At 55.4% G+C, this 13759-nt stretch overlaps 1 protein-coding gene and 1 pseudogene across 1 annotated transcript in view; one reads left to right on the top strand and one right to left on the bottom strand.

The window, feature by feature from the left end:
* Positions 1-7745, bottom strand: part of SLC47A2 (solute carrier family 47 member 2) — a 28124-nt gene extending 20379 nt beyond the window's left edge. Inside the window, 10 exon segments of the mRNA XM_031934343.1 lie at positions 493-590; positions 1047-1209; positions 1212-1251; positions 1459-1503; positions 3877-3919; positions 5013-5161; positions 5909-5977; positions 6307-6433; positions 7385-7494; positions 7623-7745. Of these exon segments, the coding sequence (XP_031790203.1) occupies positions 493-590; positions 1047-1209; positions 1212-1251; positions 1459-1503; positions 3877-3919; positions 5013-5161; positions 5909-5977; positions 6307-6433; positions 7385-7494; positions 7623-7745 (967 nt within the window).
* A 3491-nt stretch (positions 7746-11236) lies between these two features.
* LOC111528838 overlaps positions 11237-13759 on the top strand; it is a 36488-nt pseudogene continuing 33965 nt past the window's right edge.

Here is a 13759-nt window from a genome sequence, read left to right as displayed (position 1 = left end):
GGCAAGAGGAGGTCCTCGTTGTATGGGATTGGCTCTCAAGAGGCAGAAAAGCACAGGCAGGCCCCTACACGCCTGGTGTTTCAGCAAATTACTTAACCTCCGTCTGTCATAATCTCCTCTTTGTAAGAGGAGATGAGGTGGGGTGAGGTTTAAATGAATTCAGGAATGTCGGGCACCCCACGCACTGCTGACGCCTGGTATTCCATGGGTGTCACTGCTCTCACCGCCATCCTGAGAGCAGGGGCTGGGCAAGAAAGCTCCCTGGGCCAGGCTTCTGTGATGCAGCAGGGCTCTGCATCGTGACACCTTGGATGGAGGGACTCCGGGCCCTTGGGGCTGGGGAAGCAAAGGGGGAGGAGGAGGCCGTGCAGGGTCCTGCACCTCCTCCAACAGGCTCCACTGCACCCTCTGCCTGCTGACCGCCCTGCCCCAAGGCCTGGACAGCTCTGCCGCTGGCCTGCTCAGCCTCCCAGAGCAGGCCAGGCCTCCCACCTGCCCACGTCTCCAGGTGCAGCTTCTTCAGCACAATGTACAGAAGGAGGAAGACGGTCTGTGCGAACTGGGAGATGATGTTGGCATAGGCAGAGCCCCTGGGAAAGGAGAGAGAACAGGGCTGGGACTGATGCCAACTCTGCCACTGCCCTGCCTGAGAGAGAGGTTGCTCTGGCAGCCAACCCGTGTGGGGCAGGCATGGCTCTGCTCTACCCCCATCCTGGGATCAGACTCAACCAGGGCCCACAGGCACCTCTGGCCATGGTGGCTCTACCCAGGCAGCCGCGACTACAGTGTCCTGGGGGCCACCCTGCCAGTGCCCACTTCGCCTCTGCTGGTGGGCTTGGGCAGGAGTGGGGAGTGGCTGTCCTCTCACCCGATCAGGCCTCAAACTGAGGTCCCCAAGGGACCATCAGGCCTCTCCAACTCCCCATAACCCTCCACTTCAGGATGGCACAGGCAGGGCCAGGATGGTGACTGACCTGTCTCCAGCAGGGGTGGGGAACTCGGTGGGCAGTGTCTCCTGACTAGGCCCCACCAACCCCCGGGCTCACCTGATCCCCAGGTTCAGCACAGAAACCAGGACATAGTTGGCCACACCGTTGACACAGTTGCCCACAACACCACTGAGGACCTGGGGCCAGGTGATCTTCTGAAATAAATGAAAACTGACCCTGCTAAGGTGTGAGTGGGATGGATGGAGGATGGACAAAGCCAGGTTTGGAATGGGGACGCCTCCTCCTGCCCCTTCAGCCATCCCTGTTCGGGAGTCGTAAGAGGCTGGGACGCACAGCCTCTCACCTGCCTCTGTGCGGGAGGTCAGGACGTGGCAGGTGGGCTGGAAGCAACCCCTTTCAGAAGCCGGTTCACAGAGGGTGGAGAGAAGGGGAAAGCCCCAGGCCCCCTCCCACTGGAATAGGGCAGTATGCTGGGAGAAGGGCCTCCCCGCACACCAAAGACCTGTACCTGATTTTGCAAATATTTTGCCAGCAGATTGTAAAGAAAAATCACCTGTATGAAGAGCAAGCCCAAACAAATCAACAACAATGACCAAAACCCACGAAATGAGCATTAACAGACGTTCCTTTCCAGGACATAGTACCCTAGATTGGGGCTATTACTTCATCAAAGTATGTCTGGGGCCTCTCAGGTGTGGCCAAAGCCTACCCAGCCACCTGGACTCGTGCTTGGGCCCGGCCTATGAGAGAGGCCCCCTCAGGGCTCCCTTCTGCCACTGGGGAGACGAGCAGGCGTGCTTTGGCTCTGAGAGAGTACCCTTTGCACACATGCTCATGGTGCAAAGCGCCTGGTAGGCCTTCTGGCTGCTAAGCCAGGCCTCCATCAGCTTAGGAAGCTGGGAAGTGACCCAAGGGCCTGTTCACAGAAGGGCCTACTTTGGCTCTGGCCTTAGAGACAGGATTTGAAGGCGTGACCTCGGACGAGGGAATGGCAGGTACTGAGACATGCTGGCTGTGAGCAGCCTATGCTAAGCAGGTTCAAGACCCTACGGGGGTGGCAGGCCCTTCCCTGGCCGGGGAGAACCGCAGGGGAGTGTGCGTGGCAGTGTGTGTGTTGGGGGCTCTTTATCTACCCTTTCTCTCCTTTCTTAAGGGGAATAGAATGGGCATCAACTGAAACCTAGCCCAGGGCCCTGTCCCATTCCTTCCTGTAGCTCTCCACTTCTTTTCAGCATAGTGTACTGATACGAGGACAGAGCTGGAATAGAACGGGTTCAATTCCAGGCTCTGCCTCTTCAGAGATGTGTGATCTTGGGCAAGTTACTTAACCTCCCTGAGTTTGTCTCCTCATCTGTAATGGGGATAATAATAGTGCGTGTGTGTACTTAATATACACTTAATATTTTACATACATTAATATTGCAAAGTTAATATTGCAAAGTGCTTACAAAATGATACATGGGACATTTTAAGCATTCCAAGTGTTAGCCACGCCCTGTGTTAGTCTTATTAGTCACTATTATTGGCAGTTAACTTTTGCAGCTGCATTTTATGGAAGGACCTTGGCTTGCTGACAAAGAAGACACCACAGTGACATCTTTATAGGGCATTTCCCCGTGACCCAGCCCCAGTAGTCCTGGTTGACAACATGCCATCACCTTTGTCTGAAAAGCCAAAGTATGGATTATATGGAAGACTCAGAGAAGAGCCTTCTTATAAGGGGGTTTCCATAAACCGGAAGAAATCTGTAACCAACTAGGCCCCAAAAAGGTCATGGCACTGGCCTGGCAGAGAGGTGGGTGTGGCTGGGTCTGCTGGGACTGCATGGTGTTCGGGCATCCCACCTTCACCCTGACCTCTTCCCTGCCCACCTCCCTTGCCCACAACTCTCTGCCTGGTGCCATGGAGTCTACACTGTCAGAAAGTGAGCTCAGACTGGTAGGGCCGTCCAGCACACACAACTGCCAGTCGTAACAGGCATCACTAACCTGCAAGTCAAACAGTGAAGCATTGGGCTGCAGAAGAGACATAGAGATCCCTGGGTCACTGGACATACACACACTGACCCAGACAGATGCACTGTTGATTAATTTAGTATTTAACAAATCAATGCAGATAGGAGAGAATATGCAATAAATGGTGTTCAAAAATTTTTTAATTGGATTAATATCTTAAATGTAAAAATAGAGACCCTGGAAGGGTTCAAAAAAGTATAAGCAGGCCGGGCGCGGTGGCTCAAGCCTGTAATCCCAGCACTTTGGGAGGCGGAGACGGGCGGATCACGAGGTCAGGAGATCGAAACCATCCTGGCTAACACAGTGAAACCCCGTCTCTACTAAAAAATACAAAAAACTAGCCGGATGAGGTGGCGAGCGCCTGTAGTCCCAGCTACTCGGGAGGCTGAGGCAGTAGAATGGCGTGAACCCGGGAGGCGGAGTTTGCAGTGAGCTGAGATCCGGCCACTGCACTCCAGTCTGGGCGACAGAGCGAGACTCTGCCTCAAAAAAAAAAAGTATAAGCAAATGTGTACATAATCTTGCAGTGGGTTAAGTCTTTTTTTTTTTTTTGAGACAGTTTCACTCTTGTCACCCGGGCTAGAGGGCAGTGACATGATCTCGGCTCACTGCAACCTCCGCCTCCCGGAGGTTGAAATGGGATCAATATGTGTATATTGGGTTACAATATGCTTTCTCCCTTTAAAATATGTCATTAGTCTCTTTATAGGACTGAATAACCTTCCACAATATCAATTCCAAATGTTATCTGGTACCCATAGTTAGGCCACACTTCTCTTCTGTCAGTCATCCTCATGGCCCAGCAGGAAGTCACAGCAGGATAGAGATCTTCCGCAGCAGATAGGGTGGGAAAGCAAAAAGCCAGAATTTAGGAGAATGTGATTCCATGCTCAGCAAACAGGGGCACCTACCGGAAGTCCTGGAATGAAAATCATGACATAGTCCTCGGTCAACCTGCAAGAGAGGGAGAAGCTCCGGAGCTGACCAGGCTGTGGCCTGGGGAGACAGGGCCCTCTCCCCTGTGTCTTCCAGGACAGGGTGCTCAGCCGCCATCCCAGGGTCTCAGCCAGGACTGTGAAACCTCAGCATCAGGGACTGCTGCTTCCAGACACTAAGCAGGTGCCAGGAGGGGCGGCTGAAGCACCCAGACACCCAGGCCTCCCTCAGGACTAGGGAACTTCAATTGAGAATAACGTGGTTTGTAAGAAAAAACGGTTATATCTTAAAAAGGAATAATCAAATGAAATGTACATTATATAAATGAACAAGGCATCCCTACGAGAGGGCATCTCTAAATTTTATAATAAACTATAGGCCGGGTGCGGTAGCTCACGCCTGTAATCCCAGCACTTTGGGAGGCCGAGGCGGGTGGATCACGAGGTCAGGAGATCAAAACCATCCTGGCCAACATGGTGAAACCCCGTTTCTACTAAAAATACAAAAATTAGCCGGGTGTGGTGTCACATGCCTGTAGTCCCAGCTACTCAGGAGGCAGAGGCGGGAGAATCACTTGAACCCGAGAGGTGGAGGTTGCAGTGAATCAAGATCGCACCACTGCACTCCAGCCTGGGCGACAGAGCGAGACTGTCTCAAATCATCATCATCATCATCATCATCATCATCATCATCATCATCATCATCTATAATTCATCAAAAAGTGGTTGTCATCTTTCTCCTTTTTGGAATATGGGAAAACGCACACACTTCATTTCTTCAAAAGCATCTGTAAAGCTCCAACTGTGTCCGGGCACACAAATGCAAATAAAATGCAAATCCCAAATTGTGTCTCGCCTCGCCTCAATTAAAACTGGGCGTTTGTCCGCCTCTGTCCCCTGCTGGTCACTGCTAGAGCCGCAGCTGTGGGGAGAATCCCCAAACCAAAGCCTGGAAGGTACCCACAGGCCCAGTGCACTGTGAGCACTGGTGGCCTAGAGAAGCATGGGGTCTGAGGGCTGGGCTGCTTCAGGGTTTCCCTCGGTGGCCCGGGTTTTCCAGGAGCCTCTGGGTCTCTGGCAAGCCCCATCTCCCCAGCCGGAGCTCAGTGCACCTGGACACGTCCGGGTCCTGCCTGAAGAGCAGCAGGATGTGCTGGGTGTTGAGGAAGAGCGCCCAGCAAGGGAGGCAGCAGAGGAGCAGGACCAGCGCGCCCCGCTGCAGGATCACGCCCACGTGCTTTTTGTTGCGGCTGCCGAAGCTCTGCAAAACAACCCGCCCCATGTCAGCCCTTTCCACTGCCCCGGCCATTCCTAAACCCCGCGCGGGGAGCGGGCTGTCAGCAGCGCCAGCGGTGTGTGGCGGAGCCTGCGGCCTCTGGTGACCGCAACCCGGCGCCCGCAGCCTGTAAGGGCACAGGGGCCTTCCTGAGCCTGGGCCCCCCACTGTCTCCACTGTTCTCCCAAAGCTCTGAGGAGGATGAAGTCACGCGGGGCTTCATCACATGTCGCCAGGCGGGTAAGTGGAGCCAGGACCAAGCCCAGGTCCACTGTGAGGCTAGAACCCCCAGGGAGAAGTGAGGCCTTGCCGCTTTGTGACCCCACGGCCACCTGGGCAGCCCCTGCTGGACTGCAGGCCCCTGCAAGCAGGGAGGTTCCTTCTGGGTCCCCTTGGCCTTTGACACATGCCTGCATGTAGGCAGCCGAACTTAGGAGTGAGGCTGGGGAACTGGTTGTCTTTCTCTACTTGGTGACCTCCTCTGGGGACAAGAGGTCAGAGAACTGTCTCCACCATCTCCACCCCTTTCTCCTGGCCCAGACTCTTTCAAAGGGGAGGGTCTGTTTCCCTGACAGCCTGTGGTCCTTGGAGGTGGGGCAGGGGCAGCTGACCCCAGGGCCCATCACTCCCAGATCACCTGGGTACATCCCTTCCACCTGCCATCTCCATGGCACCTGTGGGATTGGCTCTGCCCTTGCCTGGCTTCCTGCCCAGCTCCAGGAGGTCACCCACCTGAGACATCAAGGTGTCACATGCCGAAGACAAACCAACTCCTACAGAAACTCCGCAGACATTGACAAACTGGTGCCACACACGGGAGGAAACAAGAGCTTGTCAGGCGAGGCCTGAAGAGAGGCCCCTGCATCTGGGCTGGGCCGGGGTGGGGAAATGCTATCCATCAGGCAGCGGTGGCAGAGGTGGCTCTGCTCCGCAGCCTCACGTGCTGTGTGCCCCAGGGCCAGGCTGCCTCCATCTCCGGCCCTCAGTTTCCACCTGTGAAGGCGGCTGTCCAGCCATGTGGGCTGTGTCTTCCCATCCCTGACCAGCCACCCAAGACGGGCCCACCCGGGAACCCGGTGGAAAAGCCTGGGGAGAGAATGTCCCTGCTCTGGGCCAAGCTGGGTACTCACGGCCACCGCAAGGGTCACCGATGCCAGCTCCACTTTGCCCAGGTGCCCACAGAACACAGTGCTCACGATGTATATCATAAAAGTCAGCATCTGGAACAGGAACTGGAGGACAGCGGCCGGGTCAGACCTGGGGCCACAGGTGCCCACACAGCCCCGCCCTGCCAGACAGGCCTCTCCAGCTTTGAGGGCCCCGCAGCAGTGCCCCGAGAGGTCACCTACGCCTGGGGAAGCCAGGGCTGGAGGTCGGGTGGCTTGAGCCCAGCTCCCATTCTGTCTTCTGCAGCTGCAGTCACCCCTGGCCTCCACGCCCCTTCCCAGAAGGGTCAGTGCACGAGAGACACCCAGCGCAGTGCCTGGCGCCCTGAGCTTGACCCAAGGGTCTGATACTGATATTGCGGTTCCTATTATAATTTGGTCAGGCCGCACACCCCCAAAAAAGGAGGAATTAAATTAAATACACCAAAATCTTAGTAATGGCTATTTCCAAGCACTAGGATTTGAGTTAAACTTCTTTCTTCTTTATAACTTTCATTTTTTTCTGAAAATTTTACAGGAAGTGCAAATCCATCCATTACTCCTTTCTTTTTTTTTTTTTTTTTTTTTTTTGAGACAGAGTTTCGCCCTTGTTGCCCAGGCTGGAGTGCAGCGACGCGATCTCGGCTCACTGCAACCTACCCGTCCCGGGTTCAAGTGATTCTCCTGCCTCTCTCTCCCGAGTAGCTGGAATTACAGGCGCCGCCACCATGCCTGGTTAATTTTTGTATGTTTAGTGGAGTCAGGGGTTTCTCCATGTTGGCCAGGCTGGTCTCCAACTCCTGACCTCAGGTGATCCTCCCTCCTTGGCTTCCCAAAGTGCTTAGAGAACAGGCGTGAGGCACCGCCCCCAGTCCATTTCTCTTCATGGTCAGAAAAAAACAAATGTATATAAAACAATTTCCCCTTTGGAAATGAAATGGGTAGCCGGCCCCTTCTTCCCCCTGCGAAGGTGCTGCAGGCTTCGTGCATCTCCAGGCCGCATTTGTCCTGGAGCCATCTTCCAACTCAGGCTTTTGTGGGTTTCCAGCTGAGGCACACCCACCCCTTCTGTGTGGGGGCTGCCTGCTGCTGAGCAATGCCAGGCCCCACTGCCACTGGGGATTGTCCAGGGACAGCCTCCAGGAGCCGTCCTGCTGTCCCCAGACTCTGGACCTGGCAGTCAGCATGAGCAGTTTCTGGAGAAAATGTGAGCACATTTCTGGACCCTGCCTGCAAGGCAGACACCCTCAGCCTCTCAGCTTGCTCCACTCCCTGCCTGCCCCCCAGCTCCTCCTCCTTACCAGGGGTCCAGAAAGGGCAAAGAGAGTCCACATCTCAGCCCCAAAGCCTCTGGGAACCAGCCTGCTGAGGGCAGGACAGCAGCCCCCGTGGTCCGGGAGCGCTGTGTCCTGGAGGCTGTCCATTCCTGGCTGGGGCGCTGGCCACCCTGCACGCCTGAGCGCCCGCACGGCCAGCTTTGTCCAGCGAGCCGTCCCCTGCCTGGGCAACCCGTGTCAGTACAGCCTGGCTAATGAGTAAGGGGCAGGAGGAGGGGCCACCATGGCAACTTGTGGGATGAGCCCTGCCTCCCAGGGCACTGAGGCCCTGCTGCCCAGCCCACTGCCCCAGCCACTGGGGAGGACAGGATAGAGGCCTGGGCTCCTGGGAGTCACCCAGACGGCTGCCTGTTGTGTCTGGTCTCCCAGAGGGATTGGCAGTGAGGCCTCAGCAGGAGAAGGTCCAGGGCTGCCTGCAGTGGCTGTGGGAGGTGTGCTGAGGCCAGGACAGGGCAGCCTGGCTGGGGCAGCTGAGCCACTGGGCGTCCTGTACCCAGGTGTGATGGTGCCCACAATGACTCCCATTTTTCAGAGGAATTGGTGGCCTGCCGGAAGTCACAGAGCAGGTAGTGGCAGAGCCTGAACAGCCCCCAGCCCTGCCTTTCCCTGGGAGAGGGCAGCTTCCCAAGAGACAAGGGCCTGGCAAACCCCGTGGCAGTGTGGTCCCTAGCCTTTCCTGCTGGAGGGTCCTGGGCCTGTGCCTGGGGATGGGGATGGGAGCTAGGATACCTCAGCAGAGTCCCAAGCCCCCCACTGCCCGTCACCCCTTTCAGCAGCATATCTGAGAGCTGGGGGTGGCATTGCTTGGGAAAGCAGCTCACTATGCACGCCAGTCATTGTGCCTAGCAAGGCTGTGACTTGGCGTCCACCAGGGTCCTCCATCACCCTCCCAAACAGCCCTCTCTGCTTTTCCTTGCAGGGATGGCCTGTGACTCCCTCCTCAACCTGCCCCAAGACCACAGGGCAGTGGGAACCAAGAGAGGCTCTAAGGATTGCACCGGTCACCTAGCCCAGTCCTGGATCAGGCTTTTGGATCATTTCAGCCCAGGAGAAGTGAGCGAAGGGGCAAGAGGGGCAGGAAGACAGCAGGCAGGCCAGTGGGTGTGGGAGGGCTGAAGATACCCCAAAGGCCCCACTCGGTTCCCATGTCCATCCCTGCAGCGGAGAAGTGGCCGGTGGGATTCTGAGATGCAGCCCCCAGAGCCACGAGGAGGAAGGAGCAGACCCTGAAGGAGAGGAGGCAAGACAAACACAAAAAAAGGGGTGCACTATACCCATGGGCCACCCCGAACATAGGCACAGCCCCACCTCAGTCAACACGCACCCTTCTTTTTTGACACAGAATTCTGAAACGCTCCACTGGAAGCACCTGCGTCAGGATCACCTCGGAGGTCACATTCCTGCCCTTGTTCTGATGGCTCCTATCACGGCACTCTCCAACCTGTGCACCAGATAGTACCTTTACCACCTGCCTAGAGGAAAGAAGACATTTGATCACCGTCGTGATTGTGATGATGACACCAAATGGGAGGAAGTACAGGTGAAAGCTACAGCCCGGCAGGCCAGGCTATAGTTAGTATGTCTGACTTCCCTCCTCCAACACCTTCTCCACATCCTTCTCACCTTTGGCCAGTTCTCATGGTCAGCCTACCTCTTCCAAAAGGGCGGCCATAAATCCTCCTGTATCCAGGGGACCTGGGCCTGGGGTCCCTGTTCTGTGAAACCAGCTGCTTCCAGCTGACAGGGCCTCTGGGGAGAGCAGTCACTTGCTGGCCTTGGCCTGTCACCTCCTGTGGCAGCATTGCAGTGAGCCCTGCGGCAGAAACGATACTTCCTGCGAGCCCATCGTGATGGAGGTGATCAGGAGCCCATATGTGGAGGTGTAGGCAGAAGAGTCCATCTCACTCCAGGTCACTTTTAATGAGGACAGCTGGCTCCGCTGCCCCCACCAAGCTGGAAGGTGTTCAGTGCAGACGCCCCGCCATCAGCTTGGCGACATCAGGCTGTACCCAGAGCTGACTGGCGTTCAGCACTCAGCTGCACAGGACATCTTCCTGAGGCCAGTCCTAGGCCGAGCATCTCCAAAATCCCTTCTCAGGAACATTCCCAGGATTGTTGTGATAGGAGCCAATGCATTCCCACATTCTTTGGGGAGACAGTCCCCTCCCACCTCCTCTCGGAATTTCAATCCCCAGGCCCCAGTGGGTTTGACCCCCGGGAGGAGCAAGGTCGATTACTGACTCCACTGCCATGCGTTGGCCGCCCCAGGCAAAGGGGGTGCAGGCAGAGTGTGGGGCGGGGGGAGCCACTTCCTCCAGGTGTGGAGTGTCAGAACTCCATGAGTCCTCCATAGTCTCCCGGCAATGCCTTCAGGCCCGCTTTTTGTGGTGGTAACTGCAGACTCAGCAGCACCGCCCTGCACAGTTGGGTTTTCCGGGATTCCGCCCTGGAACCTGAGATACTTTGAGCGGAGCTGCAGATGGCCCCTGTGTGCCATCCTGTGGCTGGGAGGGCGGATCTCCGAGACTTCAGCCTCTGCCCTCTCCAGAGCTTCCAATGCTGTCAGGAGCAACACGCCACCCTTCAGTCCTGCACCTTCTGTGGTCCCAGATACTGCACACAAGAGACGGATCAGCAGCTCACTCTTGGGAACAGGGCTGCCAATCCCCTAGAATATGCAAGCAAGTCCGGGCAATGCTGGACCCTTTCCCTTCTCAGCTGATCACTTGTTTCCAAGGCCCTTATTTCCTGAGGCACGTGGCCTATGACATCCTCCTGATGCCAGTTGCTGGGTCAGCCACGGTTCTCTGATGGAAACAGTAGAAACGAACTGGGATGGTGCCAGCAGATGGAGGAAGGGAGGAAGCGGGAGAGGCGATTGTTATTGCAGGTGATACAGAAGAGGGCTGAGCCGCTGGCCTTGAGAAGGGAGAATCCTGCAACCCCGGACTCTCAGGGTGATTCAGGGAAAGCTGACTCAGCCACAACACCTTCATTCCCAGAGACAAATTCCTGGAAGACTGGGGCAAGAGCCAACCTGAACAAGAATGGAGGTGGAAAGGGTGGGAAGGAGGGACGCTGAGAGCTACCTGAAGTGGGGCAGGGGGCCGCCCAGAGGGTGAGATGCTATGAAAGTAAAAACGTGCCTACACACCCTGCCTCATTTATCTATTACTGCACCACCCATGCCCCCCAAAATTGGTGTCTTAAAACCATTATCATCTGTGTCATGAGTCTGTGAGGTGAGTTGGGTGGTCCTTCTGCCTCCCCCGGTCCAGCTGTGTCTGCAGTCACTGGGGACTGGCCCAGGCTGGCCTGTCCTCCAGGCTCATGTCCAGGCCGTGGTGGGTGCCTGCTATCAGCTGAAACTGTCAGTCAGAGCATCTCCACCTCCCCTCATAGGACCCCCCCACGCACCACGGGCATCTCAGCATGGAGCGGCCTCCCCACGTACCACGGGCATCTCAGCATGGAGCGGCCTCCCCGCGTACCACGGGCATCTCAGCATGGAGCGGCTTCCCCATGCACCACTCCCCTCTCCCACTCCTCCTCAGCATAGAGCAACCTCCTCATGCACCATGGGCATCTCAGCATGGAGCGGCTTCCCTACGCACCATGGGCATCTCAGCGTGGAGCTGGAGCAGAAGACAGGACATTTGATGGTGCAAGTGGGAGCTGCATACAGGTCAACAGCCAGCCTGGGAGGTCTCCATGCCCCTCTGCCTTATCCTGTTGACCACTGCTAATCATGGACTCGCCCAAATTTCACAGGAGAGGGAATAGCCTCCACTTCTAGGTGGGAGCGGCCAAGAGGCCATGCCTTCTTTAACCAGCACCCTCCTCTTCCTCCTTCTATTCCTCCCTCTCCATTCTCTCTTCTGCTCGCTCCTGTGCTACCCACTGTCCACACTTGGCCCCAAACAAGGGCAAGCAGATAAAGACCCCTGAGGTCAGTGGCGAGGGGACTCCTGCATATCCAGGACCTCTCTGGGGAAGGAGGACCCAAAGCTACAAAATCCTGGGAGTGGCAAGAGGCAGGGAGAGTCAAGGGAGTGGAGAGTCCTGGCAAGCCCCCAGAACACACCTTGGGATTAGGGAGACTCCCAGCCAGCGAGGGAAGTTTGACGCAGGGGGAGCTGGCCCCCAGCCCCAGCAGCCTCACTGAAGCAGAGCCATGAGGCATGTGGGTGTGCCAGGAAGTCCTCCTCACTTGAGGGCTCAGCTCCTGCAGGCTCGGGGCCTGCTGGGGACAAAGGCCAGGTCCTCGGGCCCTGCCTTCACGTGACTAATTTCCTGGAGTCCTGCCAAGTACAGTCTGGGTTCAGGGCCTCTGTTAACCTTTCCTCACTCGGTTACACATCACTGGGCCCAAAGGTGTTGCATTTGCCCTTTGGCTCCCAGAGACATGCACCCCAAGGGCCGTGGACCAATGTCCTTTCCTCCAGCCCCTCTCCACTGCCTCGTGACTGCAAAACACCCATTCCTCCCCTGGGAGGGTGGGGACTCTGGCTGATGGCTCAGCCCCACATTCAGGGCAAAGGACAGTTGGGGAGGACTAAGCTATCCCGCCCCTGCCTCTTCCGCCAGGTCTCCCACTGGACAGTGACCAACACCTGCTAAATCCCTGAGGCTTCCCTCCCCCACTCCTCCTCAGCCATCTCATAGATTTTGGCAGCTGCCTCTCTCTCTGCCTCCACCTAGTTCCCCCTCCCTCCATCCCTCGCCCCTTCCTATCTTCCTCTCTCCCTCCTCCCACAAGGTCACCCTGGGCACCTTCCAGGCCCACGTGCTGCATCCCTAGAAATGGCCAGGGCTCAGTCCTTGAGCTGACGTCAGTCCTCCCAATCCTGCAGGCCAGGGGGGAGAGACAGAGCCAGCTGGCAAAGCCCTCAGCAAGTGGCAGCAAGACCCCCAGAAGACACTGCCAAGTGCTGGAAGATGGTGGGCCTTTCCATCTCGAGAAAAGTTACAAGAAATAAAAATAAATATTACTCATCACTAAAAATAAATGAGCTATCAAGCCACAAAAAGGCATGAAGCAACCTCAGATGCATATTGCTAATCTAATTGGAAGAAGCCAATCTGAAAAGGCTGCCTACTGTACAATTCCAACTCCATGACATTCTGCAAAAGGCAAAACTGTAGAAACAGTAAGATCAGTGGTTGCTGTGGGGGTTCGGGATGAATAGGAGTACAGAGGAATTTTAGGGCAGAGAAACTATTCTGTAGGATCCTGTAATGGTGGATACCTCGCATTATTTCTGCAAACCCATAGAATGTAGGACACCACTAGTGAACTCTAATGTAAATTACGGACTTTAGTTCATAATAATGTATCAACATTGGTTAATCAGTGGTAACAAACATACTCATGCAAGATGTCAATAGGGAAAACTGGTGGGGAGGTGGGGTGGAGGTAATGAGGTCGCTGAAAACTCTGTTCTTTCTGTGCAATTCTGTAAATCTAAACCTGTTCTAAAACAGAAAGTCTGTTTCTTAAAATGGTACACAGAAGAATAACAACAGGGCATTTCTTGAGGTCTGTAGGGAACGTGTCCCCCTCTTGCCCATGCATTTCATGTTGGCTCCAGAATGCAGCAGCAGCACTTTTCACAACTGCCAAAAACTAGGGCAAGCTCAAATGTCCATGCACTGATTAAAGGAATACCAACATGTGGAATATCCAATAATGGAATATTATTCAGCCATGAAAAGGAATGAAGTATTGATCCACTAAAAACACAGATGAACTTTGAAAACATGATGCTATGTGAAAGGAGCCAATCACAAAAGGTCAGAAAGTGTGTGATTCCATTTCTATGAAATGTCCAGAATAGGCAAATCCATAGAGACAGAGCGTAGATGAGTGATTTCCAGAGGCTGGCAGGGAGCGGGTGGCGGGGCGTGCGGGGCACATAGGGTGACAGCTAAGTGGATATGGGGTTTCTTTGGGGGTCATGAAAATGTTCTAAAATTGATTGTGATGCTGGTTGCACATCTCTGTGAATATACTAAAAGCCATGGCATTGTATACTTTAAAAAGGTGCATATGGTGGCCGGGCGCGGTGGCTCACGCCTGTAATCCCAGCACTTTGGGAGGC

Source organism: Piliocolobus tephrosceles, chromosome 16 (genome assembly GCF_002776525.5).
Source record: "Piliocolobus tephrosceles isolate RC106 chromosome 16, ASM277652v3, whole genome shotgun sequence".
Lineage (NCBI taxonomy): Eukaryota > Metazoa > Chordata > Mammalia > Primates > Cercopithecidae > Piliocolobus > Piliocolobus tephrosceles.
The sequence above is the reverse complement of the archived record's forward strand: the minus strand, read 5'-3'. Positions and strand labels throughout refer to the sequence as shown.